Below are 15,724 nucleotides of genomic sequence, written 5' to 3'. Positions count from 1 at the left end.
CGAACGTTGCTGAAAAGATCAACTAAGACCACCTGGTGTTTACCCCTGACTTTGTAAGTTATCAGACCATAAAGGATCAGACACAAGGTGCGTGCTAACCTTGATAAATTATTGAACACGATCATATCAGTTTACGGTCTGCCCATTTTAGCTGTTACCATGACACAGGCACATCTATTATTGAGCATTTGGGAGCATAGAAGTTGTGCGCTTGGGGTATTTTCAGTGCCTTTGAACCCCCTGTGAGGATTCTGCAGCTGGATAAATGTATGGACCACAGATTACTTGGGCTGAAAGGGCCACTCTGGTTTGTCTGAATGGGGAGCGATCCATGTGACTTTTTTCCTGGGTTTCAATGGATGGGCCAAAGCTGAAAGAAAAGGCTGGGAAAACGGTCCGGTTCAGAGTCGCATCTGCCAACAGTGGCCGAGTCCTGGCCGAGGTGTTCAAGGATGAGAGGACCTGGTGCGGCTCGGTTTCTGACTCTGCAGACTCGGACGGCACTGGCAGTGTGGATGCAGACCAGGTAAGTCTGCCACCCACCAGTGAGGCCAATAGGCACCTGAACGGCTTGGAGGCTGCCGTGGACGAGAACGGCTGTGAATCAGACGACCTGCTTCTGTATGCCAGTGTCAAGAGGGAGATGCTGTTCAGCAACAAGAGGGTCAACATCTGCAGTAAGAACGGGACCATCCGAGGGGTGAGGAACAAAGTGAGCGCAGGCCAAGTGCTTTTCAACAGCCTCTCTAATATGTACTCTGTAAGTTGGTCCAACACTACGTGAACTTTATTTGTGCCTTCAAGTTTGGTATATATAACTCCATATAGAAATTATTACCTTTGTTTTCATTAAAGGGTCGTCATCAGAGAAGGAGGCCCTGGGAAAAGGAGTGACACTTCTTAGGGACTTCTCTTATCACCACTGATACAATAAAAGAAGCAATTCTTTGCTGATTATTGTGGAATATTATCCCTGGTATAGTCCGTCAAACAAGATGGGATAAATTAGTACAGTGAACTTAATAAGTACACCAGTTTTCATTTCTAAGGTCTATCTGGTCTTCATCAGTTTCTAATTGCTTGATTACATACATTTAACCTCCAGTGCACAAGAACACAGAAGAGATACCACACTATCACTATTTTATTTTATTTCATTTATCATCAAAAATGGAAAAGCTGTTTGTAAAAAAAAATAAGTACACACCATCAAAGAGCTGCATTCTCATATCACTGTGGAAAAATTTTGGCCAATTCTTTTTTCACAATGTTGGTTTTCATTACTTCCTGCACCTCTTAAGATCCCATCACAGGGTGGACGTTGATTGTTCTTGGTTGAACCAGTCTGGTGCTGCTCATTGTTCCGCTGATGACCCATTTTGGTCCAAGGTTCAACTGTCGGACAGGTGGCTTTACATTTGACTCTAGATTACTTCACTATACAGAAGAATTCATGGTTGACAGGAAGGTGCCAAGATCCTGTGGTTGCAAAACAAGTCCAAATACTCTATCCCCCACCACAGTGATTGGCAGTTGGCATAAGGTGCTTGAGCCGATATTCTGTGTTTGGTTTTCGCCAAATGTGGTTCTGTCCATTATGGCCAAACATCTCCACTTTGGTCTCATTTGTACAAAGGATATTGTTCCAGAGGTTATGTGCTTCATTCATCGCCATAGTCTTCCTAGAGACAATAATAATCTTCTTTCCCAGATACACGGGCAGCAATTGCTGCTCCTCTCAGGTCATTTCTGATGTCTTTTCACTTTGGCATTGTTTTAACAAACACCTGTGTACTCCAGGTCAGCACACTGACAAAATTTCTGCATTGATAGTGATGGTCACTGCTGATTAGCAGCACCTGACTACTACTTTTCCTCCTGAAACCTATGAAAGTAGTAAGGGTGTACTTAGTTGTTTTTGTTTTAACACACAGCTTTACCATTTTGGGTTCATCTTTATTTGTTAAATAACAGTTGTGTTTTGTTAACTGAAGTTCATTTAACTAATGTTAGAACCTGTTTAAGGGCACATCATTTTTATTACATCCCAATCCTTAATTAAAAGGGACTGTACTTTCTTTTTTACCATGACTGTATATCAAACCAACTTATTATTAATGCTATCTCAGCTGTTTGACTTCATACCTAAAAAAGACATTTGTTGAACAAAGAGTTCAACAAATAATTCAAATACTACCGTCTGAACTGCTTGATGCGTTATTATGTTAATAATATTAATGTTGGTCAATCATAATAATTCATCATAATAGTTTCCACACATGTTAGTTTATGGAAGTTGTGTGCATAATCCACATATTCTGTATTTTAAAAAACTGGACATGAAAATGTATTATAAATTATTTCTAACAAAATGTTACGATATTCCTAAAAACTTTAGACCCTGCTGCTGATTAAAATGTTTCATGTTGTTCGGTTTACTTATAAAATGCTAGTTTATATTGAAAGTCATCTCAGGGCATTATACATAGAAAACAGGTCCAACTCATAATTAATTGCATTCAACAAATCCGTTTGACCTGATGTTTTTTAAGTAAAGAGATTTGTAATTGCTCAGAAACATCGAAGGAGTTTCAGGAAAGACTTTTTGTATTTTATTATGTTTTTTTTATAAAAGGTAAATTGAACGTTACTCAGAAAGTCATGAGACTTTGTCACTAAGGATATAGCTGATCTCTGAAATTATTTTGTAAACATTTTGTAATTATACTGGATGAATGTGATAATTTCTTTAAGTCTTTTTGAAATTTTCACTGGATTGGGTTGGGAATTTTTTAAAAAACATACCCATGTAACCCTTGTAAACCGATGTTGTCAATTGGTCCATCCTAGAAATGCATTTTTGTGTGAGCAACAATTACAGTTGGGTACAAAGGAATAAAAGAGTGAGAAGATGAGGTTTCTCACCATTCATTTTAATAATTTTTAATAAGAAAATTAAAAAAGGCATTGCATTCATTGCAATGCTGGTCAAAATTTGTTTGAAAAACTAGTGGGGCTACCTGGAAGACATTTTGCAACAATCAAAGTTGCATTTCTTTTTTTTTTTTTGCTTTATTTGAAAAATGTAAAAAAATGTACTCATGCAGCCTTTAGTTGTCCTCCATATATTTGTAGCCTCTATGATAATATAGACAAAGTTCCAATATGACAAATCATTAAAAGCACAGTCAGAATGGATGGAGAGCATCTGTGGACATCAATTTTTGGCTCCTGCCACAAGTTCCAAATAGGATTTAAGTTTTGATTTTAAATAGGTAATTGTAACACATAAACATACTCTGATCTAAAACATTCAGACTGTATGTTTAGAGTTGTTATTATTAAGGTGGAAAACATATCTGTCTTGTAAGGGGGGGTGTGTAAATGCTTGGAGTGAGATGACTGTTGGCTTAGGAGATAAACACTGCACCCATCTGCACTGTGTATGGCATTAATTGGCCTAAATGGATAGGTACTTACTGTGACTCAAGTTCTGAGCGCCCACATTTATCTGAGGAACAGTACGGACTGACCAGGTGGGATCAAGATTAGTTGGGGCTGTGATACTTGACCCCTAAGAAGGAGGCTCAGACAGGCTCCACATTCCACATCTCACAGGCAACCAATCAGCTTCACCCATGGATTCCACCTCTCCTTCTTAATCCATTCATTGTAATTTTGTCACATGTTATCTATTCACATGTTATCTATTGTATAAAGCAAGGATGTACTGTTTGACCATCGCCTTCTCTTCAGGATGTCGTGTATCCTTTAGCATGTGTAGTGGGCTGAATGAAGATAGGGTTCTCGTACAACCAAACCCTGAGCTTCATTTAATCCTTGATGTAGAGAGGTAGTTTGTGGTCTGTTTCAAATCATCAAGCACACAGTTTTTAAACTCAACATTGTCCTGCTGTAATGTGAAGTCTTTTGCAGCCTGTAACAGGTTTCCTTGTATTTAACTCCATTCAATATTCCATTAACTCTGACCTGCCGCCCCAACCTAGTTTTACTGAGGAGATGATGTGCAGGACGAAGTGCAGTGTTAGTTGTCTAATGGCAACAAAGGTAACAACATTTTTTATCTCATCTGACCAAAGCACCTTTGTCCACATATTTGCTTTCTCCCCTACATGGCTTGTGGCAAGCTGCAAACTGGACTTCTTATAGCTTTCTTATAACCGTGTCTTTTGTTTTGTCACTATTCTGTAAAAAGATTCTTTTACCTGAGCTGTGGATTTATGCAGCTCCTCCAGAGATTTACTTTGGGCCTTGTGGCTGCTTCTTTGATTGATGTTGTTCTTGACCAGCCTGCCAGTTTATTTACTAATTATGTGGCTTTTGAAGAGTCGTTGTAATGCAAAGTCATTGGAGGAGCCTTGATATAGTGACTAACAGGAGTTCCACAGATATTAGTTTTTGTTGTTTTTCTGATACTTTGGATTTGACAAAGGATTTAAAAAAATATTTTCTAACTGTTTTAGCACTGGAACACACAGTTTAATTAAACCGTTAGGTTAGTTTATATCTTAAGTATAATTTCACATTTTATTCAGGGTATCAGAGCAAAGGGGCCTCAATACAAATGCATGACACTTTTTTACAAATATGTATTTTGAAAACCTTTGAACATATTTTCTTTCTTTACAAATACGTTGTGTTGGCCTTTCACATTTAATTACTGTAAAATAAATTGAAGTTTGAGGTTGTGCAGTGTCAAAATGAGAAAAGGTTTAAATTAATACTTTCTGAAGAGCACTCTAAACAACGGAGGGAAGCAGAAATAAAACAAACCTAATGCTGAGAGTTCCAGGATTCAGCTTATTTACTTATTTTTTTCTTTTGTTAAAATCCATAAAATGAAGATGATTAGGGAAAGGCTTTTAAAAAATGCAAACGTAAAAAGAAGAGTGCTGTTTATTTTTTTTTATATTTTCTTCTAAATCCTGAGTTTATTTTGTTTCCAAGCTGAAGCTGTTAAAGCTTTTTTTAGACATTGTTTTTACTTCCAGTCTTTGCACCCAACAATGACAGTATATTGTGACGTGTGTGCTATAAAACATTAGGAGAGAACTGATTGCGTCTTTATGACAGATTACTTGTAATAAAAAACCTTAAGATCCAATTCAAAGATCACTTCAATTTTGACACAACATTGATTCATCCCTCATGCAGCTTTTTCTTTTTGTAGGCAAACTGTTTCATATTGTGGAAAAGCAGAAATCAGGGTAACTTTGTTGGTAGCGGTTAGTGGGCCTATTCAAGAGAGAGTCCAGGGCTCATTTTTTAGTTTTAGTCTGCCCTTGACTCCAGGTACAGTATGGCTGATAAAGAGAGCCCTGCGGAGGAACATTTGGGGAGGGTTGATGGAGTGTCTCATCCCTCTCTCCAGGATCTGATTCAGAGCCGCTGCAGGAGAGAGCATTAAGCACTGTGAGAGACTCCTACCACTTTCTACTTTTTAAACTGCTGCAATGTGGCAAACAATGCTGCAGCTTCAAAAGCAGAACCACCAGACTGCTTCACAAATGTCTGCTTCAAGCTGTGGAAATGATGAATTGCTATTTAGATTATTCACTTTTAATTTTTCTATTTTTCTTTATGTTGTGGGTTTTTAAATATTTCTAGTTTTGTCATGCAGGTTTAGTGTATGTTTAGACTCTAGCGTTGGCAGCAGTCACAGGCACACAAGCTTGTAATTTTTATTAAAACTATTGTGCAGTGGGAGGATTCTTCCCCGTTTGTGGTGGAGGTAAAGACTGGCACTGAGGATGAGAGGTAAGTGGTTATTGCCTGAGATTGGAAATTATCAATAATGTTGTAAAATGGATGGAGAGAGGTTCTTACTATTGGAGGCGGTGATGGTGTTCAAGGGAAGGGGCGTCTGATCCACATAGTCTGAGATTAACCGGTGGTGGTGAATGCTGGCTGGATTATTGTTTCCTTTATAGTTTCTTTCCAGAGTAGGAGATGATGGATGTGTCAAAGGAATCTAACAGGTTGTAATAGGAGGGAAACCAGAAGAACATTGATGAGATCTGCAGTGACAGCCTTGACAGGATTTCTCCAACAACCACAATGAAGTATAGGAAGCTGAGTACAGGAAGATACAAGGGTATCCCAGTAAATTATATAATTAAAAGGGTGTCAATCACACAAATGACACAAATGGGCTTTGCTTGACAATCCTCCCAAGGCTGTGGTTATGACCAGATTTTTTTGGGACAACCCAAATCCAGACAAGCAGGCAGGTAGAGTAGAAACAAAAAAACGTTTAATGGCAAAAAACCCTGAAACCCTGAGGGGAAAGACTCAGGGGGTATCTTGAACCAAGGGTGTACAGCTGAAAGACTCCAATCCAATGAGGAGTGAAAGAAATCCCACAAGCTCAAGATTGTTGAGGAATCTGATAAATCAGATTCCACTTCACTGGATGCACTGCAACTAAGTGGGGATGCAAAGTCGGGAGCTGAGGGAAAATGACTAATGACTAAAAACTCAATGAAAAACTAAAGACTACAACTAAAATCTTTTAACCAATGCATGAAACTACAGAACACAGGTTAAAAAAAGAAAACAAAAGAGTCAACCAACTAGAACACAATTTGTGACAAAACCCAAACCACAAAACCAAATTTTTCCCTGCTTGATCGGGTCCCCTTATTAAATCTTTTCCTTCCACTCAATTTTTCAATAACATGCTTGCACACAGCACTGTGAATAACCTTTGGTGGCTTACCCTCCTTGTGAAAGATGCCTGTTAGACAAATGTCAAGTCAGCATGTTCTCCTATAATGTTGTGGGCTAAAATGTTCGGTATAAAAAGTCATTTTTCTAATTGGCCTTTTGTTATATTACATTGAAGGTTTGAATGTAGCTCATATTCAAGTTGATAATTTTCAGATTTTTTGTTTTGTTTTTATTAATTATAAGCTATAATCATGAAAATTAACCGAAATAAATGCTCTACATATATCAGTCTTTGTAGTAAATCCATTTAATGTGAGTTCAACTTTTTAAATTGAATTACTGAAAAAGGCTTTTCGAATATATTCTATTTTTTTTTTTTTTTTTTTGAGATACACCTGTAATAACGAACCAAACTGGATCAGTCAGCATGAGGTTGGACTTTCCCTTTAGGGTCGCGGATTTATGCAACAGCATCCCACCTGCCTCAGTCAGACAGTCAGCACCGTGGACAGTGGACCCACGCCCGGTTTCCCCGCTGCAAGGTGGATCCAGAGCGGGCCCCGAGGGGCAGGCCACCATCCGTTCGTAATGACGACCAGCTAATCCGGCATCATCTCCCATCATGTCACTGCGGCACTGACAGTTGAGGTAGGGCTCTGGCAGGATGCTGCAGGAACACCGCCTCCTCCTCATCATCCCAGCCTCCGCAGGAACGCTGTTGTTTTGGACTCTCATCTCGGAAATGTCCCCGGATGATCGCGGGTCCAACGCAGCGGCTCGTGTGGGATGAGAGCCGCTGCAGAGGCAGATAAAAGGTAGTGAAACCCCTCCTTGGTCCCCCTCCACGTCTTGCATTGTTATCGGTCACCATGTCTCCCCCAGCCTCTGCTGCGACAGCCAGTGAAAGCAGCACCACCACCGTCTACGAGGAGGACACCAGGGAGGAGGTGAGAGTCTGTTTTTAACCGTGTTTAATGGGGTTCTCGGGTTGTTATCGCGCATGCAATGTGTGCATGCTGCAGATGTATCCAGGCCACATGGTCCTCCATGTGGAGATGTCTTCATCATATCAGCATGCTATGATACTGTGGAAACGAGTTTAGGATTTCAGGTAGCATCTTTACCTGTCTGTCACCTTTTTGGAGCCCTGTATTTTCTGATAAACAGCTACAGTGTGAGACAGCAGCGCTACATCCGGACCTGTAAAGCATGTAAATTCTACAAGGAGTGCACTATCTTCTCATTTATTATACCTTAAATCTGCAATTTGCACATGTTAATGGAAAGCCAACAGTGCAAAAGAATAACAACCGCTTGAACTTTTTTCACATTGTTTTATGTTATTGACACAAACTTCAATGCATTTCATTGGTATTTTATGTGATAGATACAAACAAAGCAGCCCCTTCCACTGCAATAACAAGTATTTTGGTGTATGACCATCTTTGCACATCTAAGACTGAAAATATTGTCCATTTTTGCTAAATGGCTCAAGCTCGGAAAGATTGGATGGAGAGTCTGAAAAAAATAATCTTCAGCTCTTACAGCAGATTCTCAATTGGATTTAGGTCTAAACTTTGACTGGGCCACCCCAGTTCCTGAATATGCTTTGATTTGAACCATTCCATTGCAGCTCTGGTTGTTATTGTCCTTCTGAAAGGTGAACCTTCAACTTAGTCTGAAGTCTTTTGTGGCTTTTGAAGTTTTCTTCAAATCACCCTGTGTTAAGTGCCATTCATCTTTCCATCAATGCTGAGCAGCTTCCCTAGCTCTGCTGAAGAAAAGTATACCCACAGCACGATGCAACCACCACCAAGTCTTGTGCCTAGTGCATCATTAGTAGTTTCAGGTTCTGCCACCTTAATTTTGGATTTCTGCAGCTGCTCCCCTTTCCTCGTCTGTCAGTTAAGGTGGACAATTTGCAGTGATATCATACTTGGATGTAAGATGCTTGGTGGAACAGAGCTCTGTGGATGTTCAACGCTTGGAATATTGTTTAATAACCCAAACCTAATTTAAACTTCTCCAAAGCTTTATCTCTGACCTGTCTGCTGTGTTTCGTGGACTTTATGATGCTGTTTCATCTCAAATGTTCTCCAAAAAACCTCTGAGGTCTCCACATAACACCTGTAGATATACTGCAGTTACATTACTCTCTTTAGGTGACTGCAGATTTTAATTGCGTTAGCTGGATTTTATTTAGAGTGTCAGAGTAAATGGGATTGAATATACAGGTCCTTCTCAAAATATTAGCATATTGTGATAAAGTTCATTATTTTCCATAATGTCATGATGAAAATTTAACATTCATATATTTTAGATTCATTGCACACTAACATGCAGAGCCACCGTGCACAGGCGTGTGCAGGAAATGGGCTACAGGTGCCGCATTCTCCAGGTCAAGCCACTTTTGAACCAGAAACAGCGGCAGAAGCGCCTGACCTAGGCTACAGAGAAGCAGCACTGGACTGTTGCTCAGTGGTCCAAAGTACTTTTTTCGGATGAAAGCAAATTCTGCATGTCATTCGGAAATCAAGGTGCCAGAGTCTGGAGGAAGACTGGGGAGAAGGAAATGCCAAAATGCCAGAAGTCCAGTGTCAAGTACCCACAGTCAGTGATGGTCTGGGGTGCCGTGTCAGCTGCTGGTGTTGGTCCACTGTGTTTTATCAAGGGCAGGGTCAATGCAGCTAGCTATCAGGAGATTTTGGAGCACTTCATGCTTCCATCTGCTGAAAAGCTTTATGGAGATGAAGATTTCATTTTTCAGCACCACCTGGCACCTGCTCACAGTGCCAAAACCACTGGTAAATGGTTTACTGACCATGGTATCACTGTGCTCAATTGGCCTGCCAACTCTCCTGACCTGAACCCCATAGAGAATCTGTGGGATATTGTGAAGAGAACGTTGAGAGACTCAAGACCCAACACTCTGGATGAGCTAAAGGCCGCTATCGAAGCATCCTGGGCCTCCATAAGACCTCAGCAGTGCCACAGGCTGATTGCCTCCATGCCACGCCGCATTGAAGCAGTCATTTCTGCCAAAGGATTCCCGACCAAGTATTGAGTGCATAACTGTACATGATTATTTGAAGGTTGACATTTTTTGTATTAAAAACACTTTTCTTTTATTGGTCGGATGAAATATGCTAATTTTGTGAGATAGGAATTTTGGGTTTTCATGAGCTGTATGCCACAATCATCCGTATTAAGACAATAAAAGACCTGAAATATTTCAGTTAGTGTGCAATGAATCTAAAATATATGAATGTTAAATTTTCATCATGACATTATGGAAAATAATTAATTTTTTTACAATATGCTAATATTTTGAGAAGGACCTGTATATGCAGGCCACACCTTTATGACTTTAATTTGTCAAAATCAAAATTGAAACTAACAAATCTTTTGCCTTTCGTTTCACAATTATGTCCTACTTTATGTTTGTCTGTCATACAATTACAATGAAATACACTGAAGTTTGTGGTTGCAATGAAACCAAATATGAAAAGAACAAACTTTCTTGTAATCTTTGAAATTGGTTTGGTTTAATATTTTTCTTTTTTTTAACAATTTTTCTTTGGACTATGGCTGCTTTTTCAGCTATTTGTAGACCTAACTCTGGCAGCATGTTGTGCAGTTTGTGCTTGGTTACAAGGAGGAGAACACAGTATCTGAACATTATGGCTCTATAAACTGGGGACAAATACCAGAGAAAGATCATTGTTTAGTTGAGCTGAAAGCTCTTTAGAAATCTCCTAGTTGGAATTTTGTAGAAACTGATGATGATGGTTGGATCACTGATGATGATCCAACCATCCAAGCCAGCGGGACTATATGACCCCTCAAATAAGCTCTGTGTCTGCCCAGGGGTCTTTTCACACTAAGACCTTCCAGAAAAAAGAGGCTCCAAGAGTCATCATGAACAGATTATCAAACCACCTCAGGTTTGATGTTCCTTTGATGTGAAGGAACAGCAGATACTCTGAGGTCCACACCTCATCTCTAAGGCAGAGCCCAGCCACCCTACAGAGGAAGCTCATTTCAGGCTCTTTAATCAAGAACCTGTAGATAAAACAGAAAACTGATGACTGTGTTTTTTAGCTAAGCCCCTTTTTTACCATGACAGATTGGAGCAGCACCTCCATTAATGCAGACAAAGCCCCGGTCCCTCGATCCATTTCACACTCCATCCTGCATTCACTCAGGAACAAGATGGCAGGATAGTTTATGATGAGTAATTCGTACCTTTGATTCGGGTGTGTTAAAGCAGAGACATACCTAAAACCTGCTGGACATAGTGACCTTACTATACTAGGACTGTGAGTCAGGGTATAAAAACACACATTATGGTGACTAGTAAATTGAAACCAGGTGGGAAAAGAGTGCAAAGCAAAATCAACTGAAAAAATACTTGCAAACATCAGCAAAGAACCAAAAAACAAATGATGAAAGAAAAAAAGAAGAGATTTAATAAAATACACAAGCTAAATATGTCATAGAATTACATTCTTGCAGAAATGTTATCTAGATATTATAATGCCCTGGTTGTTTTAAAATCAATAAAATTTACACAATCCTGGCTATGTAAAACCCAATTAGTAGTTTTTAATTATTTTAAGAACTAGTATATTTTCCCATCAGCTGACTTAAAGGATAGAGCTGAAAAATTCAGATATAACAGATCTAAAATGTAACCATGCAGAGCCCTAAAATCATGTGATTTCTTCTGTTGGTTTCAATTAAGTGTTTTGCTGTAGATAGATATGTAAAAACGGAAAACAAAATCAAAATGTGAATCCTCAGCTGTAGTTACAACATATCCATGGATATCCATTTTATGGCCATTTTAATCATAGCTCAGATTTAATGTATGAAATTATGTTAAAAAAAATCACTTTTTTCTCCAGTCAAGCCTACGGTTACTTGTAACAAAGAGAGAGGAAGTCAGGCTGAAGCCCATTGATGTGACCTCACAACATTCTAACCACAATGACTAGACATCTTAAGGACAAACGTTTATCTCTCAACCACATTTAGATGTTGTTTACACAAAATACACATACATATTTTCTCTGTCTCTTTTTAAACAGTGCTTTGATTATGGGGGTCAGCTCCTGTTCATAATTTTGCCCTCAGCTGTTACCTTATTAGGTACACCTTACCCTCTTCTGCCTTCAGATCTGCCTAAATTCTTTTTACCGTAGCTTCAAAAAGTGTCACAAACATTCCTCAGGGGTTTATTTAAAACATTTTGTGGCACTCGTGGCCTTTATTTTAGATTAACATGACAGGAAAGAGGGCAGAGAGAGCAGAGCAAAGACATGCAGGTGGGCTATTGTTTAGAGAGATTTCTTTCCCATATTGACATGACAGCATCACACAGTTGCTACAGATATGTCGGCACCAAAGGTGCTCTGTTAGATTGGAATAGAGTGTGCAGGCCATTGGAGTACAATGAGCTTATTGTCATATTCAAGAAACCAGTTTGAAATGAACTGAGCTTTTGGACATGTTGTATTATCCTGTTGGGGGTAGCCATCAGAGTAGATGAGTGTACTCTGGTAATAAAAGGGTGAACATGGTCAGCAATAATACTCATACTTGGTGTTCAAATGATGCACAGTTGGTGCTAAAGGGCCCAAAGTGTGTCATATAAATACCCCCCATACCATTACTCTGCCACCAGCAGCTTGAATCACTGATACAAGGCAGGGCGGACCCATGCTTTAGTGTTGTTCAGGTTAAATTCTGACCCCATCACCTGAATGTTGCAGCTCACATTGAGACTCAATGAACCAGGCAACATTTTTTAAAATGTTATTGTCTAATTTTTGAGTTAGTGTAAAATGTAGCCTAATTTTCCTGTTCCGTAGCTGGGAGGATTAACATAGTGTGGCTTTCTGCTGCTGTGACTGATCTGCTTAAAGGCTCAATGTGTTGTGCATTCAGGGACGGTAGTCCACATACCTTAGTTATAGTGAGTAGATATTTGAGATACTGTTGCCTTTCTATCATCCCGAAGCAGTCTGCCCATTCACCTCTAACGTCTGTCAATAACAGGGCATTTTCAACATACATAACTGATGCTCACTGGATATATTCTCCTCTTCTCTTTAAACTAGAGGTGGTTGTGCATGAACATTCGGGTAGATTGGCCATTTCTGAAATACTCAGACCAGTGTGTCTGGCTCCAAAAGACGTGCAAGGTTCAAAGTCCCTGAAATCCCCTTTTTCCCTATTCTGATGCTCAGTATGAACTTCACCAATTCCTGGTCACCAGGTCTAAATGTCAAAATGTATTGAGTTGCTGCCATGTGATTAGCTGATTCACTATTTGTGGTAACAATCAATTGAACAATTGCACCTAATAAAGTGATCACTAAGGGTAAATCATTCAGAAATTAGAAATATATCTTCACCTATTCCCATTGCAGCAAAGTAGTTAAAGATTGTTGGTTATTTTGTTATAACTTACGCTTTCATTTGTTTTTTACAGCAAAGACCCTTGAAGCAATCTCTGAGCAAGTCCTTATGTCGTGAGAGTTTTTGGAAATGCCTCCTGCTGTCTGTTCTCATGTACGGCTGCATGGGGGCAATGGTCTGGTGCCACGTCACCAAGGTGACCCGGCTCACCTTTGACAGCGCCTTCAAAGGGAAGTCCATGATGTACCATGACAGCCCCTGCTCGGACGGATACATCTACATCCCCCTCGCCCTGTTGGGCATGCTCTACCTGGTGTATCTAGTAGAGTGCTGGCACTGCCACGTGAAAAATGAGCTGCAACACAAAGTGGATGTGGAGGGCATCGTCGAGCGCATCCAGAGGATGCAGCAAGCGAAGCCCTGCATCTGGTGGAAGGCCATCAGCTACCACTATGTGCGTCGAACTCGACAGGTAACACGCTATCGAAACGGAGATGCTTATACCAGCACCCAGGTGTACCACGAGCGAGTCAACACCCACGTGGCCGAGGCTGAATTCGATTATGGCCTCTGTGGAGTCAAAGATGTTTCCAAACAACTTCTGGGGCTGGAGAAGTCTCCTCTAACAAAGATGCGATTCACAAAGTGCTTTAGCTTTGCCAATGTAGAGTCCGAAAACTCGTACCTGACACAGAGAGCCAGGTTTTTCACCGACAATGAGGGCCTTGATGACTACATGGAAGCCAGGGAGGGTATGCACCTTAAAAACATCGACCTGAAGGAGTACGTCATGGTGCTCTCTGACCCAGAGCACCACCCCTGGTATCTGTCCCAGTATGTGTTCTGGTTTGCATCCTTCCTAACTTTCTCCTGGCCTCTCAGAGTCTTCACTGAATACCGCACTGCATATGTTCACTATCGTGTTGAAAAGCTTTTTGGGCAAGATTACCTTCCTGTGACCCCGTGTGACGATCGGCCATATTGGCGCCGCATCCCCCGCGTCAACACCATTGACAGCACCGAGTTGGAGTGGCACATTCGCTCCAACCAGCAGCTAGTGCCCAGCTACTCAGAAGCTGGCCTAATGGATCTGGCCCAGTGTCCAAACAGCTTCAGCGGGATTCGTCAGAACTGTGAGCGCTGCCACCGAGCCATCAGCTGCTCCTCTGTGTTCTCCAGGAGCGCCCTCAGCATCTGCACTGGCGCCAGCTCTCGCATCCCATTCAGTGGCAGTCGCTTCTCCCTTGCTCGCCGTTATGGCTCCCAGAGAAGCTGCTTCTGGAGGAGCGGCAGCTTGGATGACCAGGAGAGCCCAAGTGAAAACACCCGCTGCCTGTCAGAGCGCCTTGCCACAGACGACGAGGAGCCTCCGCACTATGACGACGCCCTGTGCTACCCTGTGCTCATTGTCCACTGCAGCGAGAACTGCCACAACCACAGATCTTTCCACAGAAATAGCTCCTGCTTGGAGACGTCCTTATGAATGCAGGGCCACTGAAAAAACCTAGTGAAGCCTCCGTAGCATGCATTCACTGTCAATACCAGAAACAGAGAGAGCAAACAAGGCAGAAAAAGTGATAATATCAGAAAGGACTGCCTGAGTTGTGACTATGTGAACTGCCAAAGCAATAAGAGTGGTTCACCGGTGCAGAAGAAACAGGAAAACAAAATCAGATCAGCTTCCAATGACAACCAAGGAGACAAAGACTGTTACACTGCACATCATCACCATACCTTTGGAGATCTGAACAGAGCATATGAAACCTGAAGCTTCAGTTACCTCATAAGGCGGTTGGGATAATATCGCTCATTTTTCCTCACAATGTTTCAGCAAACCAAATGATCCAGAAGTAATGAGATGGATAAAATTAGAGCAGATTTCAACAGACTTGTGATTACAGCACTAAAAATGACAACACAAACGAGGAATATCAATAAACAAAATGTTTATGATCACCATGGAGACACTGATCAATACAAAAAGCTCTAAAATCATCTGGACAAGTTATTACTTTATGATTAAACATTTCTCAGTCTTCTAAAGTGCTGTAATTAATTTTGTACAGCAACATCCTTGGTTTTTCAGAAAGCCTTTTACACCCACAGACAACAGACTGAAGTTTCATTTTAGCTTCTGTTTTGAGGGAAAGATACAAATCACAACAAACTGTTCAGATTAAAATCATACTGATTGATCCATCTAAACAAACTTGATACCATTGTTATTTATGGTTTTCTGCTGCTGGTGCTTTTTAGCAGCTTCTGAGAGAGCCAGTGATGGTAAAAGGAAAGTACACCCTCTTTCAGTTCTAGTATTTTACATATAAGGACACAATAAAAAAGATCTGGTCTTTACCAGATTCTAAGGTTATTTAAATCTAACCTCAAATGTACAAAAACACACAACTGATTTCTTGCTGTCATCATTTGTTAAACAAAGAAGAAGCCAAAACAGAAAAGTTGTGTGGAAAAAATTAAACATGAACCAACAGTTTGCAGAACTATATTCAGCAGTTATAACTCCGACCTTCATACAATCAGACAGACTTTAGAAACACCCACATTAAACAAAAACATGCATGCATATATACTATGCATGCAATATTTTTGG

General features: G+C 40.5%; 2 protein-coding genes across 2 annotated transcripts; both read left to right on the top strand.

The window, feature by feature from the left end:
* The first annotated feature begins 346 nt into the window (after positions 1-346).
* grxcr1b (glutaredoxin and cysteine rich domain containing 1 b) lies at positions 347-784 on the top strand. Its single transcript, XM_047345596.1, has one exon. The coding sequence runs from the start codon at positions 356-358 to the stop codon at positions 782-784; it is 429 nt and encodes a 142-aa protein (XP_047201552.1). The 5' UTR covers positions 347-355.
* A 5,562-nt stretch (positions 785-6,346) lies between these two features.
* On the top strand, positions 6,347-15,512 carry tmem151bb (transmembrane protein 151Bb). The gene is made up of 2 exons (XM_047345470.1): positions 6,347-7,637; positions 13,187-15,512. The coding sequence occupies exons 1-2, from the start codon at positions 7,560-7,562 to the stop codon at positions 14,594-14,596; spliced, it is 1,488 nt and encodes a 495-aa protein (XP_047201426.1). The 5' UTR covers positions 6,347-7,559; the 3' UTR covers positions 14,597-15,512.
* Positions 15,513-15,724: the final 212 nt, after the last annotated feature.

The sequence above is a fragment of the Girardinichthys multiradiatus genome, chromosome 19 (assembly GCF_021462225.1).
Source record: "Girardinichthys multiradiatus isolate DD_20200921_A chromosome 19, DD_fGirMul_XY1, whole genome shotgun sequence".
Classification (NCBI taxonomy): domain Eukaryota; kingdom Metazoa; phylum Chordata; class Actinopteri; order Cyprinodontiformes; family Goodeidae; genus Girardinichthys; species Girardinichthys multiradiatus.
The sequence above is the reverse complement of the archived record's forward strand: the minus strand, read 5'-3'. Positions and strand labels throughout refer to the sequence as shown.